Genomic DNA, 16,435 nt, shown 5'->3' on the forward strand with positions numbered 1-16,435 from the left:
GTATTTTTATAATGTTTGTTTCTATTTCAATTTTCGGGAGTCATGTTGTTTTTTCTCCTTCAAATGTGTTGATTGTAATTGCGTGTTTAACTTCCAATAATAATATTTGCTTTTTTAATTATGATTTTGGTTAACTTCAATAACATTAATCTTAAAATATATGCACATCATAGCACACATAATGCTTCTAAGTATAATGGCATGTCTAACTCTCCACTTCAAATGAGTGAGACGTCCATATATGTATAGGATTAGCGCATAAGTGCATGTTTTCAAATTATATTTGCGTAGCACGTTAGCACTTAACAATCATTTTTCAATTATTGCATTGCTCTCATCCATCAAGATATTGCACTCTCCGAATTAATTAATTCTGAACTTATAGACAAAACACATTGAAAGATATCCTTCTTGTGGATAAGACTAAGAGAAAGAGTTCGGGATAAACTTGAATTATAGATGTGTACATTGAAGTCTAAAGGGCTTTGCTTAAGCAGAATTGAAACTGAATATATGGAAGGTAATTTTAGTAGTAGCTCTAGTAGCAGAGTTGTAACTACAAACGATCAAATAATTAAAATGTGTGAACGTTTTAGATATCTCGAGTCTATTATTCAAAGTGATAGTGATATAGATGGGGATGTTATTAGTAAAATCAAGTTGGTTGAAGTGGAGAATGCGTCAAGTCTATTGTGTGATAGAAAAGTACAACTTAGTCTAAAAGAAAGAATTTATAATATAGTGGTGAGGCTTGCAATGCTATATGGCGCCAACATGCAAAGTTGCGTGTTGCTGAGATTAGAATGCTTAGGTGGATTTAGTGACAGAATGCGAAACAAATATATCTGTTAATAGGGTTAGTGCAGCTCCAACTACATTAAACATCAAACATCTAATGATCCGCCTAGGAAAGTAGGTGTTTAAGATTCGACTTATGTTAAAGACAAAGGTAGACCTAAAAAGACTTAGAAATTTGTATATAAAATGAACTTAATCCATTAAAATTAAATGAAAGACTTGTTGTAAACAAAACAGTAATTAATACATCAAAATACGCCTATGACGCATAATTTATAGTTCAAGAGAGAAGCAACACAATTTTCAATGAATTTTTGAAAGAAAAAGTTGGGCAAGTTTGCATTTGCCAATTTGCACAATTTTTTTAGTAAACTAACTGAGCTACAGATATAGACGCTTACAAATTTAGGCTTTCTTAGGGAGTGTAACGAAATCAAGCTCACTCATGAGCCTGCTCGTACTCTGCTCGATAAGTAGCTCGTGAACTAAAAGCTACTAAAACGATCTCAAGCTATCCCAACTCAATTCGTTTTCAGCATGAGCGGGCTCCTTTAAAAAATAATTAATATAAAATATATTAAAAATATATTAAAAATTAAGATTTTATCTTTAAATTATTAAAAATATTTGAAAAATTAAAATTTACATTTATATCAACTAATTTATTATTATTTATTTTCTAATTATTTATTATATTTATTATTTTATAATAACACCAAGGTAAATTGATATCATTTTATCCCTTTCATAAGCTCGAACTCTGTAGAATTAACCTCGAGCTCGAAATTAATTAATTAATCAAATTCATGCTCAAATCAAAGGTAGCTCGAGCTTGAGTCAACCCATTTACAGCCCTAGCATTTTTCTACCTCATTCGTGTAAAATTACATATATTTCAAATATGGGGAATGCTTACCTTTTGATGCCTGCAGTGATCTGTCCTATAACAAGGAACTCGGCGGCCAGCTTACACCTGCTACCGGCAACTTGATGCAGCTTGAATCCCTGTAAGAGAATCATATTCTTTAATTATCTCAGTTAGTCTATGTTAATTCAAATATAAGTGTGATTTTGGGCCTTAATTCATTCAGCATTTCCTGTAAAATTACACAGAATACTGGTCCGCTGCAGCTTCAGTGGCTCCATCCCCAAAGAATTAGGCAAACTAACCAAGCTCATATATTTGTAAGTGATTTTAATCACTATTTAGTAGTCAATACAGGAAAGAGTAAAGAGTGGGAGCGTCAAATCGGGTTCACGGTCAGGTTCGGGTCATACTCAAATCACCTGACCTAATACCGATTTGAATATTAAACGGGTAAGAAAATACAACCCAAACTTGACCAGCCTTCAACCAATCTTCAATCTACTCACTCGAACCCAACCAATATAATACATAAAGCACAAGTATAAAGGCTATTCGGGTCAAGATCAGGTTAATTTTGAGTCGATTTCGGGTTAATTTCGAGTGGCAGATCTACTTCAAGTCAATTTCAAATTAGTAGGTTGATTTTTGAGTCGATTTCAGGTCAATTTAGGGTGGACGGGTCAAACCAAACCCATCCCAAAAAATAAAAAGAATTAGGATCCCAACGCGAACCCAACCTGAAAAGTTTTTGGGTCAACTTTAACTCACATTTTTTGAATCAAGCTCAAATCAATTTTTGACAACCATATTTCCTGTTCACAGAGGTCTTAACTCGAACCAGTTCATTGGAACTATACCAGCTTCATTGGGAAGCCTCTCCAATCTCGTCCGACTGGATCTGGGAGACAACCAGTTAACTGGACCTTTGCCTATCTCAAATGGGTCAGCTCCTGGATTAGATCAGCTCAAAAACGCACAACACTTGTGAGTTCTTACAGTCTGACATTGTATACATAGCACACAATTCACATGCATTTACATATCTCGCATCTAATTTTCATATTTACCGGCATAGCACTAAAACCTTTAATATCAAATATTGCACAATTACCGCCTTGTCATGCATGAGTTTAAAGCACCAAAGTGCTATGTATATGAATAAGAAAATTTAGGTGTTAAGATATGTAAATACATAATTGTGTGCTAGGTATGTAAATTTTCCTATATACAATGAAGGGAAAGCATGAACTTACTAATGAGAGTTCTGTATTCTTCTTAATAGTCATCTGAACAAGAATAGGCTTTCAGGTTCCATCCCAGAACAGCTTTTTCACTCAGATATGCGTCTCAGACACCTGTAAGCTCACACTCAATTTCTTCAATAGAAAGATGAAGTTTCCGGTTACTAAGCTCTGTTAAGTGCAGAATTTTAGATAGAAATCAATTTGTTGGGACAATTCCTGCTTCGATAGTAACTGCAACAAAACTTGAGATTATGTAAGTGGCAATGAATGTTACATAGCAGAAGTGTAAATCTATGTAATTTATTTAAGATTGATATATTTTTATTAGAATATTTTAATGGCTAGTAATAGTCACTATTTAATATTGATTATTCTCAGCTATTTTCTTTAATTTCCTTCATTTTTCTATTATATTCAGTTTTATTTCGTTCCCCTTCAATTATATCCTAAGTTTAATTATTTTTTTTTTCTAGTTGATCTTGTAATGGGTGTATATACCCCTCTTTGAATCAATAAAAAATATCTTGAGTTTTATGCTAACAATTTTATATACAGTCGTCTTGACAAAAATCAACTGGAAGGCATAGTTCCTAACAATATCAACAATCTTGCAAAACTAGCTGTTCTGTAAGTGGTTATTGTGAAGCAAGGGTAACATTTGACACAAGCTGTTGATATGAAGAGCTTAAAGCAGCCATTTGTTGCTATTTTTTCAGGAATTTAGCTAATAATGGATTAGATGGGCCTATGCCAAATCTGACCGGGATGAATTTTCTTAGTAATGTGTAAGAAGCTCTGATGACAATTTTTTTTGGGAAATTTACACATACCACACTTAGATATCAAACACATATTTATAGTTATAATATCTTGAAGTCATGAACCTATGCATGAAAATGTGTACTTATACTTTACTTTAAAAAGTTAATAATAGCAGTACTTTTGACGTCATATCAAAGATTAGAGTGTTACGTATGTAAATATGAAAGTTTAGGTGTTAGAATATGAATACATAAGAAATGTGTGGTATGTATGTTAATATGAAAGTTGTATTTATTTTGGTGAACGTAAAGAAAATATGGAAGCATGGCTATTTTTCATTCAGGGATCTTAGCAACAATTCATTTGAACCTTCAGAAGCTCCAGCATGGATTTCAGAACTTCAAAATCTTACCAATTTGTAAGTCATTGTTTATTCTCTACTTGAAATCTAGTTAGTAGACTTTGTTAATTGACTCTAAAATTGTTGCGGGCTTCAGGGCTATACAATCAGGAAGACTCCATGGTCCAGTCCCACAGAAACTCTTCAGTTTACCTAAGCTGCAGAATGTGTTAGTATATAGCGGCATTTACATACATACCACCCAATTATTATGAATTTGCATATCAACACCTAAAATTTTCCTTTTTTACATTTACACCACCCAAATCTTTCATATCAAAAAAATACCACCATTTTAATTTTAAAAAAAAAGTAAAATACACCATTCCAAGCTTGGACTGGGAGGTAAAAAGTAAAAATGGAAGTATAGGATTTAGATACATAAATATATAAGAATTGAGTGGTATGTAATTAAATCATCCAATGTGTGTGCGTGCGCGCGTGTAAAACAGTCTGATTCTTCTTTTTCTTTTACAGGATACTCAAGAACAACTCTTTCAATGGAACTCTAGATATGGGAAGCAACATTAGCAACCAATTGCATGTTGTAAATTTTGAAAACAATGCTCTTACTTTAGTGGTGCTAGGATCGAGCTATAATAATTCAATGCTGTAAGAACTACAAAAGCCAACATTTCTCATCTATTTGCATGAAGTTAGAAATCAACATTTACATGTTCCTCAAGACAAAAATAATTTTTTTTGCTTTATAACTTTATTACATAATAAATTCATTCTTCCTTGTCATTAATTTTTTTTAGTGAACATAACACTGATTTAGGCTAAGACATGCAAAATTTTTAAATGTAATGATTTTGTTTGACATATGCAAAAAAAGATTTTGAAAAACACAATTTTCTATTTACAAGCAACCAAATGAGCACTTAGAGCACATTTCAAATGCTACTTGGATCATTATAGTGTAACAATTTTATTGTTTTCTGGAAATTACAGGCTCAGTGGAAATCCTTTGTGTAGCAATATTCATCTCTTAGAAACAAACTATTGTCTCCCTCCTCAACAATCCCTACCAACCTACTCTTCTGGAATTAGAAATTGCAATGGAAGTTCATGTGCTACAAATAATACCTGTTCACATCCATACGAAGCAATTATCTTCTTTAGAGCCCCATATTTTCAGGATATTACAAATGACACAGCATTCTTACTAGAACAGAGACTCTGGATGAAATATGGTTCTTATGTGGGATCAATCTCTCTTAAAAATCCCTTCTTCAACAATGATACATATCTAGAGGTACAGGTAGCTATCTGCCCACTAATCCGAACCTACTTCAGTATTAGGGATATTCTTGAATATCTAGAGTTCAACAGCAACAATTTTTCAGCTTCACCGAACTTCGGGCCTTCTGATTTCGAAGCATATCCGTACACTTTTTCAGGTTAATAATCAATTTATATACAGCTTACAAATACTAAAATGTTATCTAATAGCATCCCTGGGTGTGCAATCTTTTGCAGAATCATCAGGTTTGAATTTAAGTTTCATAATAGGATTGGCGGTTCTCTCTGCTCTTCTTCTTCTAGGGTTTTCAGGTCTTAGTTTCTATGCCATAAAGCAAAAGAAAAGAGCCAAGAAGGTCATTGAATTGAACAACCCTTTCGGTAGGTTGTTCTGCTGTTTAGAAACAATTTTCTACAAGTAAATTTCGTTTTTGATGAAGCTATTTGCCCCTCATCATGTACTTAATTTATTTTCTTAACCAAATTTGATGAAGAGCTAGTTTTGTCGGTTATGGATAGAACATATGTTCTGATTTTACTTTTATTCATTTTCAGTATAGAAACAAATATATTTTAGAGGATTTCAATGGAGTTTGTGAGTTTAAAACCTATGTAGATTTGTAATTTTAATCAACCAAATGCTGAAATCTAGCATTTTCCTCAATTTTTAAAATGTGCTTTCTAACTTCAAGTAGCCAAATGGACCGGTGCAACTGGGCCCAAAGTCGCATTCAAACTTGAGGTTAAATTTTATCAAATTGTACAAAAATGCGAACAAATTATGACTCATTAGGGTATGTCTCGTATAAATCTATGTGGTATCAACAGATAAGATAAAAAAAAAGTAAAAACCAACAAAATCAAAACTGTATTAAAAACCAAATCACCTGAATCCAATTACAACTCAAGTATTTAATTTGGATTTAATTCATAAAAAAATTGAATACATTGAGACCCATTGAAAAGCTAAAATAAAACTAAAGTGTAAACAACATTAGATTGTGCTCATTCTTCAAATTATTGGTTATAATTTCAAACCAAAGGAAAATGTGAAATTACTTTTCCATTTGATTTCGGCTCAACAAAGCAAGCAGGTGAAAATTAATTTCAAGTCAATACTTTACCATTTTCATTTCCTTTTCCTCTTCAATAAAACAACCTTTCAACTATTCTCCATTTTTAGCATCCTGGGAAGCTAGTTTTAAAAACGATGGTGAAGCTCCTCAAGTAAATGGGGCCAAATCTTATTCCTTCGAAGAACTCAAGAGGTGCACAAATAACTTTCCAGAAGTAAATGTGATTGGATTAGGAGGATATGGAAAGGTAATTGTAGAAATTATGAATTGGATTTCATCAATCTGCGCTATCTATAACATCTTTATCCCTTACAGGTCTATAGAGGAATGCTTCCAAATGGTAGGATGGTAGCAATCAAGAGATCTATGGCTGAATCTACTCAAGGAGCTCTCGAGTTCAAGACTGAAATTGAACTGCTTTCTAGGGTTCATCACAAGAACCTTGTAGAACTTCTAGGATTTTGCTTTCAAAGGGGAGAGAGAATGTTGGTATATGAATATGTTCCTAAAAAAACACTTAGAGAAAGTTTATCAGGTATTATCTTAAACTACACAACGGAAATGATATTTTCTATGAACTTACCTTATCTCTTTGGAGCATTTACATATATACCACATAATTCTTATGTATTTACATATTTAACTAGTAAACTTTCATATTATAACATGAATACCACTAAAATCATTAACATCGCATCAAAAATACCACCACATTATCAAAGGTTTATAGAAGTGAAAGACACATTTCATTCATAGGTTTATGACACCATGATGTATAAATGTATATATCAGACTTGGGTGTTAGATATGTAAATACATAAGAATAGTGTGGTATGTACATGAATTTCCCCATCTCTTTCTATGCCAACACGTCTACTCTCTTCAATTAATAAACTGCAGGGGAGAGTGGCATTCAACTGGACTGGATCAGGAGACTTAGAATTGCTCTCGACTCGGCAAGAGGAATAGCTTATCTCCATGACCTTGCAAATCCTCCCATAATTCATAGAGACATCAAATCAACTAATATCCTTCTGGATGAAAATTTAAATGCTAAGGTTGCAGATTTTGGACTTTCAAAATTGGTATCAAATAGTGAAGTAGGCCAGGTCTCCACTAATGTGAAGGGTACTTTGGTAAGTATATATTTAGCTCAACCAAATACACTTAAAAAAGCCCAAACCCTTACGTGCTCCTATGTTAATTTGTACATCAATAATTTGCAATTGAGAGCCTAGTGGGAATGATGGAGAAAAGGGGGCGTTAAAATAGTCAAAATTCAAATCTCGCTTGATACTTATTTGAATTTTGACTTTATTCATAATCACCTCAAGTTATTTCGAGTTTGGTCACTTGTCATATTTTTTACTCAAAAAATGTTTCAAGTAGCTTTCGTACAGATTTCGAGTTTAAGATGGCTGATTGTATATATATATATATATTCTATCTAAAAATAAATAGGAAGTGAAACATAAAACATAATCATATTTGTTGTGTGATTTAATTCAAAAGTAATTTCAATTTGACTCAAATTTGAATTTGATTACATATAATTTCATGTGAGTTGCGTGTTAATAATTTTGAGCCAACTTTAATTGATTTTGAATCAGCTCATGATCAACTCATATTTAATGAGCCAGCCCTACTGGAATCTAAATTCAAATTTGAGTAAATTCATGTCAACCTAAAACTAACATTTTAGAGTTGAAGCCAGGCATCACTCCCTCAAACTACATGCTGCACATATAATAGTTGTTGGGTCTTATGATATACGGTAGATGATATAATTATGAACAACATTCAACCATGATTGACCATTGAGTTATTGATGGTATAAATTAATCATAAATGAGTCTAAAAACAATTGAGACGTTAACATGAAGCCTTATTTGTGCTTTCTCGATCAGTCTATTAAAGTAGCTGGCGGTTGAACCAAGTGGCCCCATTCAAGTAGACCTATGCTAAGAAAACCATTACATCATCATCAATTCGATTCTAATAACAATGCTTTTTACTGTTTTCAGGGCTATCTTGATCCAGAGTATTACATGACGCATATCCTCACAGATAAAAGTGATGTTTACAGTTTTGGAGTGCTAATATTGGAACTAATAACAGGAAATCCACCCATACAAAATGGAAAGTATATCGTTTCTATAGTGAAGTCAAAACTGAATAAGAATGACGTATATTATGGCCTGAAGGAATTAGTGGATCCTGTTATTAGACAAGCAACATATATTGTAGGTTTCAGAAGGATTGTGGAGTTAGCCTTAAAGTGTGTGGAGGAATCAGCAGCTGATCGACCGGCGATGAGCGATGTCGTGAAGGAGATTGAGATGATACTAAAGAAGGAAGGATTTGAATCAGTTTTGAGATCAACTTCAACAAATGATGCAGAACTTGCAGCAGCAATGGCTGGCTCTGTGATTCTGTATGATGAAAATTTGTCACACAAGGAAATAAGTGGTAGTTCTTTTGCATACAGTGGCAGTTACACTTTACCTATGAAGCTTGAACCAAAATAAGAGCTCATTTGATTTACAACAGCCTATGATTGTTTTGTAGCGCATGGAGAAGGCTCCTTGGGCAAATTTGCATATTTGAATTTTAGATATCAAAGTATATTCATTAGAAAAAGAAAGTTAGAATGAACAGATAGGAGATTTACGTACATTGGGCTATCACAAAAGCAAGCTAACTTGTATGGGATATCAACTTCTTTAAGAGCTCATTTGATTGTTTGTTGATATCATGTTTTAATAAATGATGATTTTGTTGTTATACACTTTGCAAAAAAATCAATGGTGATTTTGACGGTGTTGTAAGAGTTTAAAACAATTTCTAACAATATTGCAATCAAATATTGGTGCATATGTATATCATTACAAAATTAATGTGATGAGTAGTAAAAAAAGCAAAGAGAAACACAAATTTGCATGAAAAACTCAAGATGGGAACAATTACAAACACAGAAAAAGAAAATTCACTACTCATAAAGAAGATTACAAAGTGGAGCACTTAGGTTTGACGGTTGACTTTCTTCCATATATAACCCTAGTAGAACTATTTATACATGGAAATGTACAAAAAATCCTAATAAAATTCACCTTAAAAAAATACATAAAGGTCCATATCGCAAAGGCTGCCACCACCACTTAACAAATCAATATTGGGCTCCACTACCATCAGAAATCCGCCCAAATATTTTCCCATAATTTTAGTTGCACCATGAACTTCTCAATCCAAACCCAAACAAAATTCGAGTCACAAACTATTGACACAATTTTTAAAGTTTCTAGTATTTAAAAAAAAATTAATCTCCAAACCCAAACAAAATTCGAGTCACAAACTATTGATTTTTAAAGTTTCTAGTATTTTAAAAAAATTTAATCCAAGGGCATAAAATGAATCATCATTAAATAAATACTTTATTGAGCTCTTCATGAAGAACAACAAATGAGCATATTCATAAAAATGAATAAATGAGCTGGTAAATATTCAACTTATTTATTTAAATGTTGAGGATTTAATTTTTGTTTAAGTTTTTCAATTACTTAAATAAAATTATATACATGAGTCTTATATGAACGGGGATCGAGAAATTCATTGAGTGCACTAGTTCCATTGAAATCCAAGTGGTTGAAAAGCTTCATGTATGGGACCGGACTAAAAACAAAAAATAAAAACCAGGTTTGGTAGCTTCAGTCAACAACACCCGTGTTATTCACCGGTGAAAAAGCTCATCCGTCATAATGGAAAATGCTGTTTATCTAAAGTTTTTTGGCTTTTTCTAAGTGAGAATGTGAAAACTTAATCTCATGAAACGGAACAAAACAGGGTTATTAGCACAGCTGCACCTTGAGATATTTGTTTGACGAGTAAAAACCATCCAGATCATGTAAAATATACATGTCATGATGTGATGTTATATGCTGGACATAGGCAGATTAGGAACTTCGCTGAAGAACATCAATCCACCTTAGGAGTAGAGCACTGATTGAGTCTGATAGTCTTCTATAATCCTTATGAGATGTTAACATTGAAGTGATCATTAATCAAATGTAACATATTGTAATTTTCATAAGAAAAATTTAAGAAATTTCATCTAAACATGCATTAAATAACAAAGGAAACTTGCCAATACATTTATTGATGAGCAAATGGGGTTACACAAACCCTTTTTGTTACTTAAAAAAGGGGACTGAAACAAAGATAATGCCCCATGAGCATGGCTTGAAACTGGATTACATATCCTTTTTCTTTGTTTCTGCCCAATGAAAAATATCTAAGAAAGAACATTGTTGAATATTTACCCAAACAGTAAAACAAATAAACTGAAAAAAGCAAAAAAACATAATCAAGGCCTCAAAGAGAAAAGGATACTTCTTAGGAGGCCTTAATGTTAAATAAATCAAATGCAGCAGAAATGATAATAATACAGGTAAGACTAGTAACAACCTCCTCCTAAAAGAAATTTTATCCCATGTATGCTTTCCATTCTGACTGAAGAAAATAAGTCCGAAAAGTGCAAGAAGAACTGTATATTGCAGGATCAAATTATCCCGCAGTAGAAGAGGAAACATTGAAAGAAGGCTACAGTGTACTAACTGCCCGAAAAGAAATGGGTCTCGTTGTGCTAAAAGACTTGCAGATAGAAGCGGCATCAAAATTGATTTCTCATGAACTGACAAGATCAAGATGTAAATGAGAAAGTATTAAAGTTATGAACAAGAATAAACACATGAAGCAAATTTCAAAGTAATTTAGAAAATAAGAAAGGCAACAGGAAGTCATACAAACCTTGGTAAGAGAATAGATAAAAGGCAAATGAACTATTTAGAAGGCCATAAAGAAAACCAAGGTCACTTGGTGCTTTTATTTGCCAGTAGCAAGAAGGCCAACAAACTGAAACTGTAGTGCAGAGGCAAAGAAACTTCAAGGCGCCTATGGAAAACAATTTCTTCCATTTTATAATGACTGATGTGCTGCACCAAAAATTTGCAACATAGTCCTCGTATATGCCTCTCTCAAATGGAGCTAATCTATAAAGAACCTATATCACATCATGAAGAAAGTAATATTAAGCTTTTCAAAAGGAAAAAATAAGCAGGGTACACTCTGCACACGAATTCAAATTTACTCGAAAGAAATCATGTCTAACAAAATATATTGAAATCAAATAATATGCCTAAATCAATCTCTTGCATATCAGTTTATCAGGAATATGAAACAATAAGAGGATTCACATCAAAGGAGGAACATCAGGAAACCTCTATATTCACTTTTGGTAGTACCTCTTTTGCTGCTTCCATGGAATAAAGATAAGGCCACCAGATGATCAAAAATGTTCCAATAACCACAATGCCCAGCTTCCCAACTTCAAGGACCCAATTCTTCCGCTTCAAACATTTCCCTAGAAGATAACTGAAAAATGCAGGGGCATAGTACATGCTCATCTGTAAGCCAGTGTACATATGCAACAATCCAATTAGTTAAATAAATATAAGTACCAGGAAAATAATGAAGGACAAATGCTTATTATGACTAAACTATTTGATTAAACATAATTCTTGACTCTTCAATCGAACAATGGTTTATAGATGAGCTGTTTTCACCTTATATATGAAGTTCCACACCATAAACATGACCAAACGAGGCAACCTAAGATAAAATTTAAAATTGTGTTCTGCTGTGCATAATAGTCTAGTGCAAACATATAATCGTGCCTTACGCTGCATAAATTGATTGAAAATTTAGTAGTGAATGTATACCCAAAAAATATCTCAGTTCAACATCGAGTCAACCTGGCTGATTGGAAGAAATTAGTCTCATGAGTTAATCAGATTGAACCGAACCAATCAGTGACTTCATGCAGGTCCATTTTATATTTAAGAATCCTCAATTAATATCCCATGTAATATAAGAACTATTATCCGTCTCTATTTTATGGCAAGATTTTATTAAGCCATTTTCTATTATTTGTATACTTATGTGTGACAGTGTCAGGAGGGGTCTTTTCATAATGAATTAATTGTTAGAGAACATCTTTTCATTTATTTTCCTTCTTAAGAGTAATTTGATAATTAAAGGGTGTAAGAGTTTGGGATAGTATACCTATAAAAAGGGCATTCTTTGGTGAGAATAGAAATTCTTTTGGAGAAGTTTATTTCACGTTTTCCTGTGTAAGGGAGGATTCCCTGTTTTGGGGTGGATCCCCAAGTTTAGAGAGGTGAGAAGGGGAGGGGATCGTAGCGAGGTCAGGGATTTCTCCAAAATCGATCTACCAAACTCTCTCTCCTCCATAGTATTCTTGAATCTTTATTCTGCATTTCCTGTGGCTGTTTCCCCAACTTCTGGCTGCAAGAAGTCCAAAACAGTAGCAAAACACATTATTTCAAAATTGGCAACTATATTGGGGTTAGCGACCTCACCAAGAATGGTTTACCAAAGACCTTTAGGTTTTTTTTTTTGTTGCTGCCGATGCATTCGACCAATTCTCAATTGCAAAATTGGAAGTTCAATGCTGCGGTTTGTTGTCCAGCCAGTCCGTTTGGAAGAAGCCTTGATTCTAGATGCAAGAAGTTGTTCGCACATCAGCCAACACAAGTCAAAGGGTCTACACATGCATTTATTGGTGCAAGAAAGTCCAACGCTTAAGCTGCAAACACGGACATCACACACATTTCTACAGAGTTGAGGAATACGCGAGATCGAAATTAGTTCCAGAATCACGGCAGTCCAACGCCCAATTGCCTTTTTCTATTTATTTTTATTTCCTTCCCTTTATTTTCAGCACGTTTCATTCATTTGCTTCTTTCTTTTCTGGTTCTTTCTTATTTCTCTAATTTCTAATTAGGCCATTTTCTAGGGGAATTATTTATATGCATTTTTTTTTGCTGTTTTGGAGACTTTTGGCTTGTTATTATGTTTAGAGTTGTTATTCTTTATTTTATGTTCTCCTTGTATAATCTTCCTTTTGCAAGTGATATTTTTGAATCTTGCTCAACCGTTTCGCTGTTGACCTATTGTTTTCAGGCCGAACAGTAGCCGAACCGCTCAGATCTATCGTCCAACAACAGATTTCACCCCCTATCATCTTCCAAACACCGTCTACCCAATGTCTTCGGTTGGACAGCCGTCCAGGCTCGCTGCTACTGCCGTTTTACAGCAGAAAAATTGTTGTTCCCCATTATTGTTCGCTGTCTCACCGTCATCCATGCCATAAATTCAGCCGCTATCCACCCTACCTCTTCCATCACCCATCCTACAACTTCTCTAAAAATTGTGTTCTCTCACACCTTCTAGGAACCCTAGAATGATATTATCTAAAATACGAGAGCCCGGCAAATCTTAAATTTTAATGAATTTATCTTTCAAACACCTAAACAAAAAATTCATACAACCCAACTTGACACCGCCACCAAAAAAAAAAAAATCTCATTTCATCCGCCTAGCCCTAGTACTAACTATAACGTTAACCGTAAACCACAATTTTCTTTTCCGTCAAAACTTTCATTGGAAGAACAAAACATCATGCCTTCAAAGAAAAACCCCCAATGGGGTGTTCAAGAACTCATCATGGAAGATATGCAACGAAAAATTCTTTAACTGTAATAAAGTCTTGTTGCCTTTGAGAGGAGACGATTCAGTGAGATAACTCATAACGATAACGGTGACTTGTCAGATCAAGATTAGAAAGTGAATTCCTTCAACCATGTAGTTTCCAGGGATGAAAAAATAATATGTTGATGATTCGGCATAGAATATCAGAGAAGCAAGAATTTTAGAGTGAAGATTGACTTGTCGGATTTTGACGGTGGTATTGATTTAGAGTCCGAACGAGTTCATCGAGTGACTCCAGATAATCGAACAAATCTTCAATTATGAAGATGTTCCACCTGACTGAAGAGTCAAGCGAGCTACTATTAAGGATGAATGTTTCCTTGTGGTAGCAAAATTTTAAGTACTTACACAGTGAGAAAAAAAATAAAATCACAACTTGGTCCAGATGAAAAGGGAGATGCAACACAAGCACCTAACAACACACTATAAACAAGACGTGTTGTTGATATTTCATCATTTACAACAGTAAAATTTCTCAGTAGAGGATTACATGACCAAGTATGAGCAGCTTATGTTAATGGGTGAGCTTGTGGACCTTGGGGAAAATACCATAAGTTGATATATAGGGGGGGATTGTGATCATCCATTGACACTGTGATACAATTACAATCTTATTGGACATTAATGAAGGTTCAAATTCTAGCCCTCAAGAAGGAGAGACAAGACAACAAAATTAGGTTTACACCATACTTAAAACAAAATACAGTCATCGGATCATGCAGTAAGAGTACTCCAAGTGGAGCGCCCAAGCCGACTTTGCTTGAGGAGAAACCAATCCAGAGTAGAGAAAGAGTAGAGACAATAAGCACTTCCAAATTTGTCCCAATCAAGAAGTGCTTTAAGTGTTATAATTTTGGGCAGATCACATCTGATTGTTGAAACAAGAGGGTGATCTCTTTCACAAAGTAGAAAGCAGTGTGAAATATAGAGGAAGACACATGAGACACTAGAGAAGGTGAAGGTGTAAAAGAGTATCATCATCCAGCAAATTTGTCCCAATCAAGAAGTGCTTTAAGTGTTACAATTTTGGGCAGATCACATCTGATTGTTGAAACAGGAGGGTGACCTCTTTCACAAAGTAGAAAGCAGTGTAAAATATAGAGAAAGACACGTGAGACACTAGAGAAGGTTAAGGTGTAAAAGAGTATCATCATCCAGCAAACGAGAGAGAGATGCTCGTGATCTGATGAGTCCTTCAAATTGAGTCAATGAGAGAGAAACAATGGCTCCACCATAACATATTTCATACATGCTATACCGTGCAGGGAAATGCGTGTAGCCTCATTATAGATGGAGAAAATTATGAAAATGTGGCATCTATAAAGATGGTGTATAAATTGAGCCTCACAACTCAGAAGCATGTTCAACCATAATTGTTGACTAGGTTGAAGAAGGTGAGTAAGATCAACACTGACAAGAGATTTCTCATGGATATTTCAATTGGAGATAAGTTCAGGGAGCAAGTGTGGTGCGATGTAATACCTGTGGATGTCAGTCGCATTCTATTAAATGGTCCTTGGTAGTATGATCACTGCACACATCATGATGACTACAAAAACACATACTCTTTCACAAAGATGAGAAACTAATTGTACTCTTGACTTGGAAGGAGTATGAGGTGTTTTAAAATGTGATGCCACAAACTATCTTTTTATAGGTCTTAAGAGAAGCAACAACAGGCCTAACATTGACTATCCCAGAATGTGATGAGTTCGCTATGAGTGACACAGCATGACGTCACTTCATATAGAGATGAAAAAACTTTGAGCTATTTTTGGAAAGAGCTATTGAATAAGCTCGGTACTAAATTTTAATTCGGTTCAGCAACATTCCCACGAGCAGATGACCGAACAATAGTGTTGAACTACTAATTTAAAAATCGATGCAGATGTTTCATGGGAAATAACAGAAAATAGTGGGACCAAAGTTATTCAAGAGTAAAAGAAGAAACTTCTACTTCCTGCGGAGATTGATACAAACGTCAAGCCCATTTTATCGGTGTCATGAAAAAGGCGGGATTATGATTAATTTAGAAATCACGGGATCCCAGTTCCCGATTGCCTTTTTTATTTTACTTTTATTTCCTTTTCAATTGTTTTAAGCAAGTTTCCTTTCTCTGCTTCTTACTTTTCTGGTTCTTATCCATTCTCTAGTTTCTAATTAGGATATTTTTAGGGGGGTTTGTTTATATGTGTGTTTTTTTTTTTTTGGAGACTTCTAGCGATTGTTATTGTGTCTAAAGATGTTATTTCTTTTACAAGTGATGTGTTAGTATCTTGTTTAGGAACTGGTAGTGGATCTCTCTCGTTGTTTTGCCATCAACCACTATTTTGAGTCCAAACAACACCCAAAACACTCAAATATGTTGTCCAATATCAGATTTCAACCCCACAACCCCCACCCAATTCGGTTCAGC

General features: G+C 34.1%; 2 protein-coding genes across 4 annotated transcripts in view; one reads left to right on the forward strand and one right to left on the reverse strand.

Annotated features, from left to right (window-relative positions):
- Positions 1 to 9,639, forward strand: part of LOC110039220 (probable leucine-rich repeat receptor-like protein kinase At5g49770) — an 18,853-nt gene extending 9,214 nt beyond the window's left edge. The window contains 15 exon segments of the mRNA XM_020744250.1: positions 1,731 to 1,805; positions 1,885 to 1,983; positions 2,489 to 2,650; positions 2,949 to 3,023; positions 3,092 to 3,163; positions 3,466 to 3,537; positions 3,627 to 3,695; positions 4,016 to 4,090; positions 4,529 to 4,684; positions 5,027 to 5,465; positions 5,467 to 5,698; positions 6,501 to 6,640; positions 6,709 to 6,928; positions 7,294 to 7,529; positions 8,418 to 9,639. Of these exon segments, the coding sequence (XP_020599909.1) occupies positions 1,731 to 1,805; positions 1,885 to 1,983; positions 2,489 to 2,650; positions 2,949 to 3,023; positions 3,092 to 3,163; positions 3,466 to 3,537; positions 3,627 to 3,695; positions 4,016 to 4,090; positions 4,529 to 4,684; positions 5,027 to 5,465; positions 5,467 to 5,698; positions 6,501 to 6,640; positions 6,709 to 6,928; positions 7,294 to 7,529; positions 8,418 to 8,921 (2,626 nt within the window). The 3' untranslated portion in view covers positions 8,922 to 9,639.
- An 878-nt stretch (positions 9,640 to 10,517) lies between these two features.
- Positions 10,518 to 16,435, reverse strand: part of LOC110039375 (probable dolichyl pyrophosphate Man9GlcNAc2 alpha-1,3-glucosyltransferase) — an 11,993-nt gene continuing 6,075 nt past the window's right edge. Inside the window, exons 4-7 of one of the 3 annotated variants that reach the window (XM_020744413.1) lie at positions 11,691 to 11,852; positions 11,197 to 11,449; positions 10,855 to 11,080; positions 10,518 to 10,663 (exon numbers count right to left, since the gene is read on the reverse strand). In XM_020744413.1, the coding sequence (XP_020600072.1) occupies positions 10,585 to 10,663; positions 10,855 to 11,080; positions 11,197 to 11,449; positions 11,691 to 11,852 (720 nt within the window). In that variant the 3' untranslated portion in view covers positions 10,518 to 10,584. Of the gene's footprint in view, positions 11,081 to 11,196; positions 11,450 to 11,690; positions 11,853 to 16,435 lie in introns of all 3 variants that reach the window. The other 2 variants (XM_020744412.1, XM_020744411.1) reach the window with 2 other exon arrangements.

Source organism: Phalaenopsis equestris, unplaced genomic scaffold (genome assembly GCF_001263595.1).
Source record: "Phalaenopsis equestris unplaced genomic scaffold, ASM126359v1 Scaffold000002, whole genome shotgun sequence".
In the NCBI taxonomy this organism is placed as follows: Eukaryota; Viridiplantae; Streptophyta; class Magnoliopsida; order Asparagales; family Orchidaceae; genus Phalaenopsis; species Phalaenopsis equestris.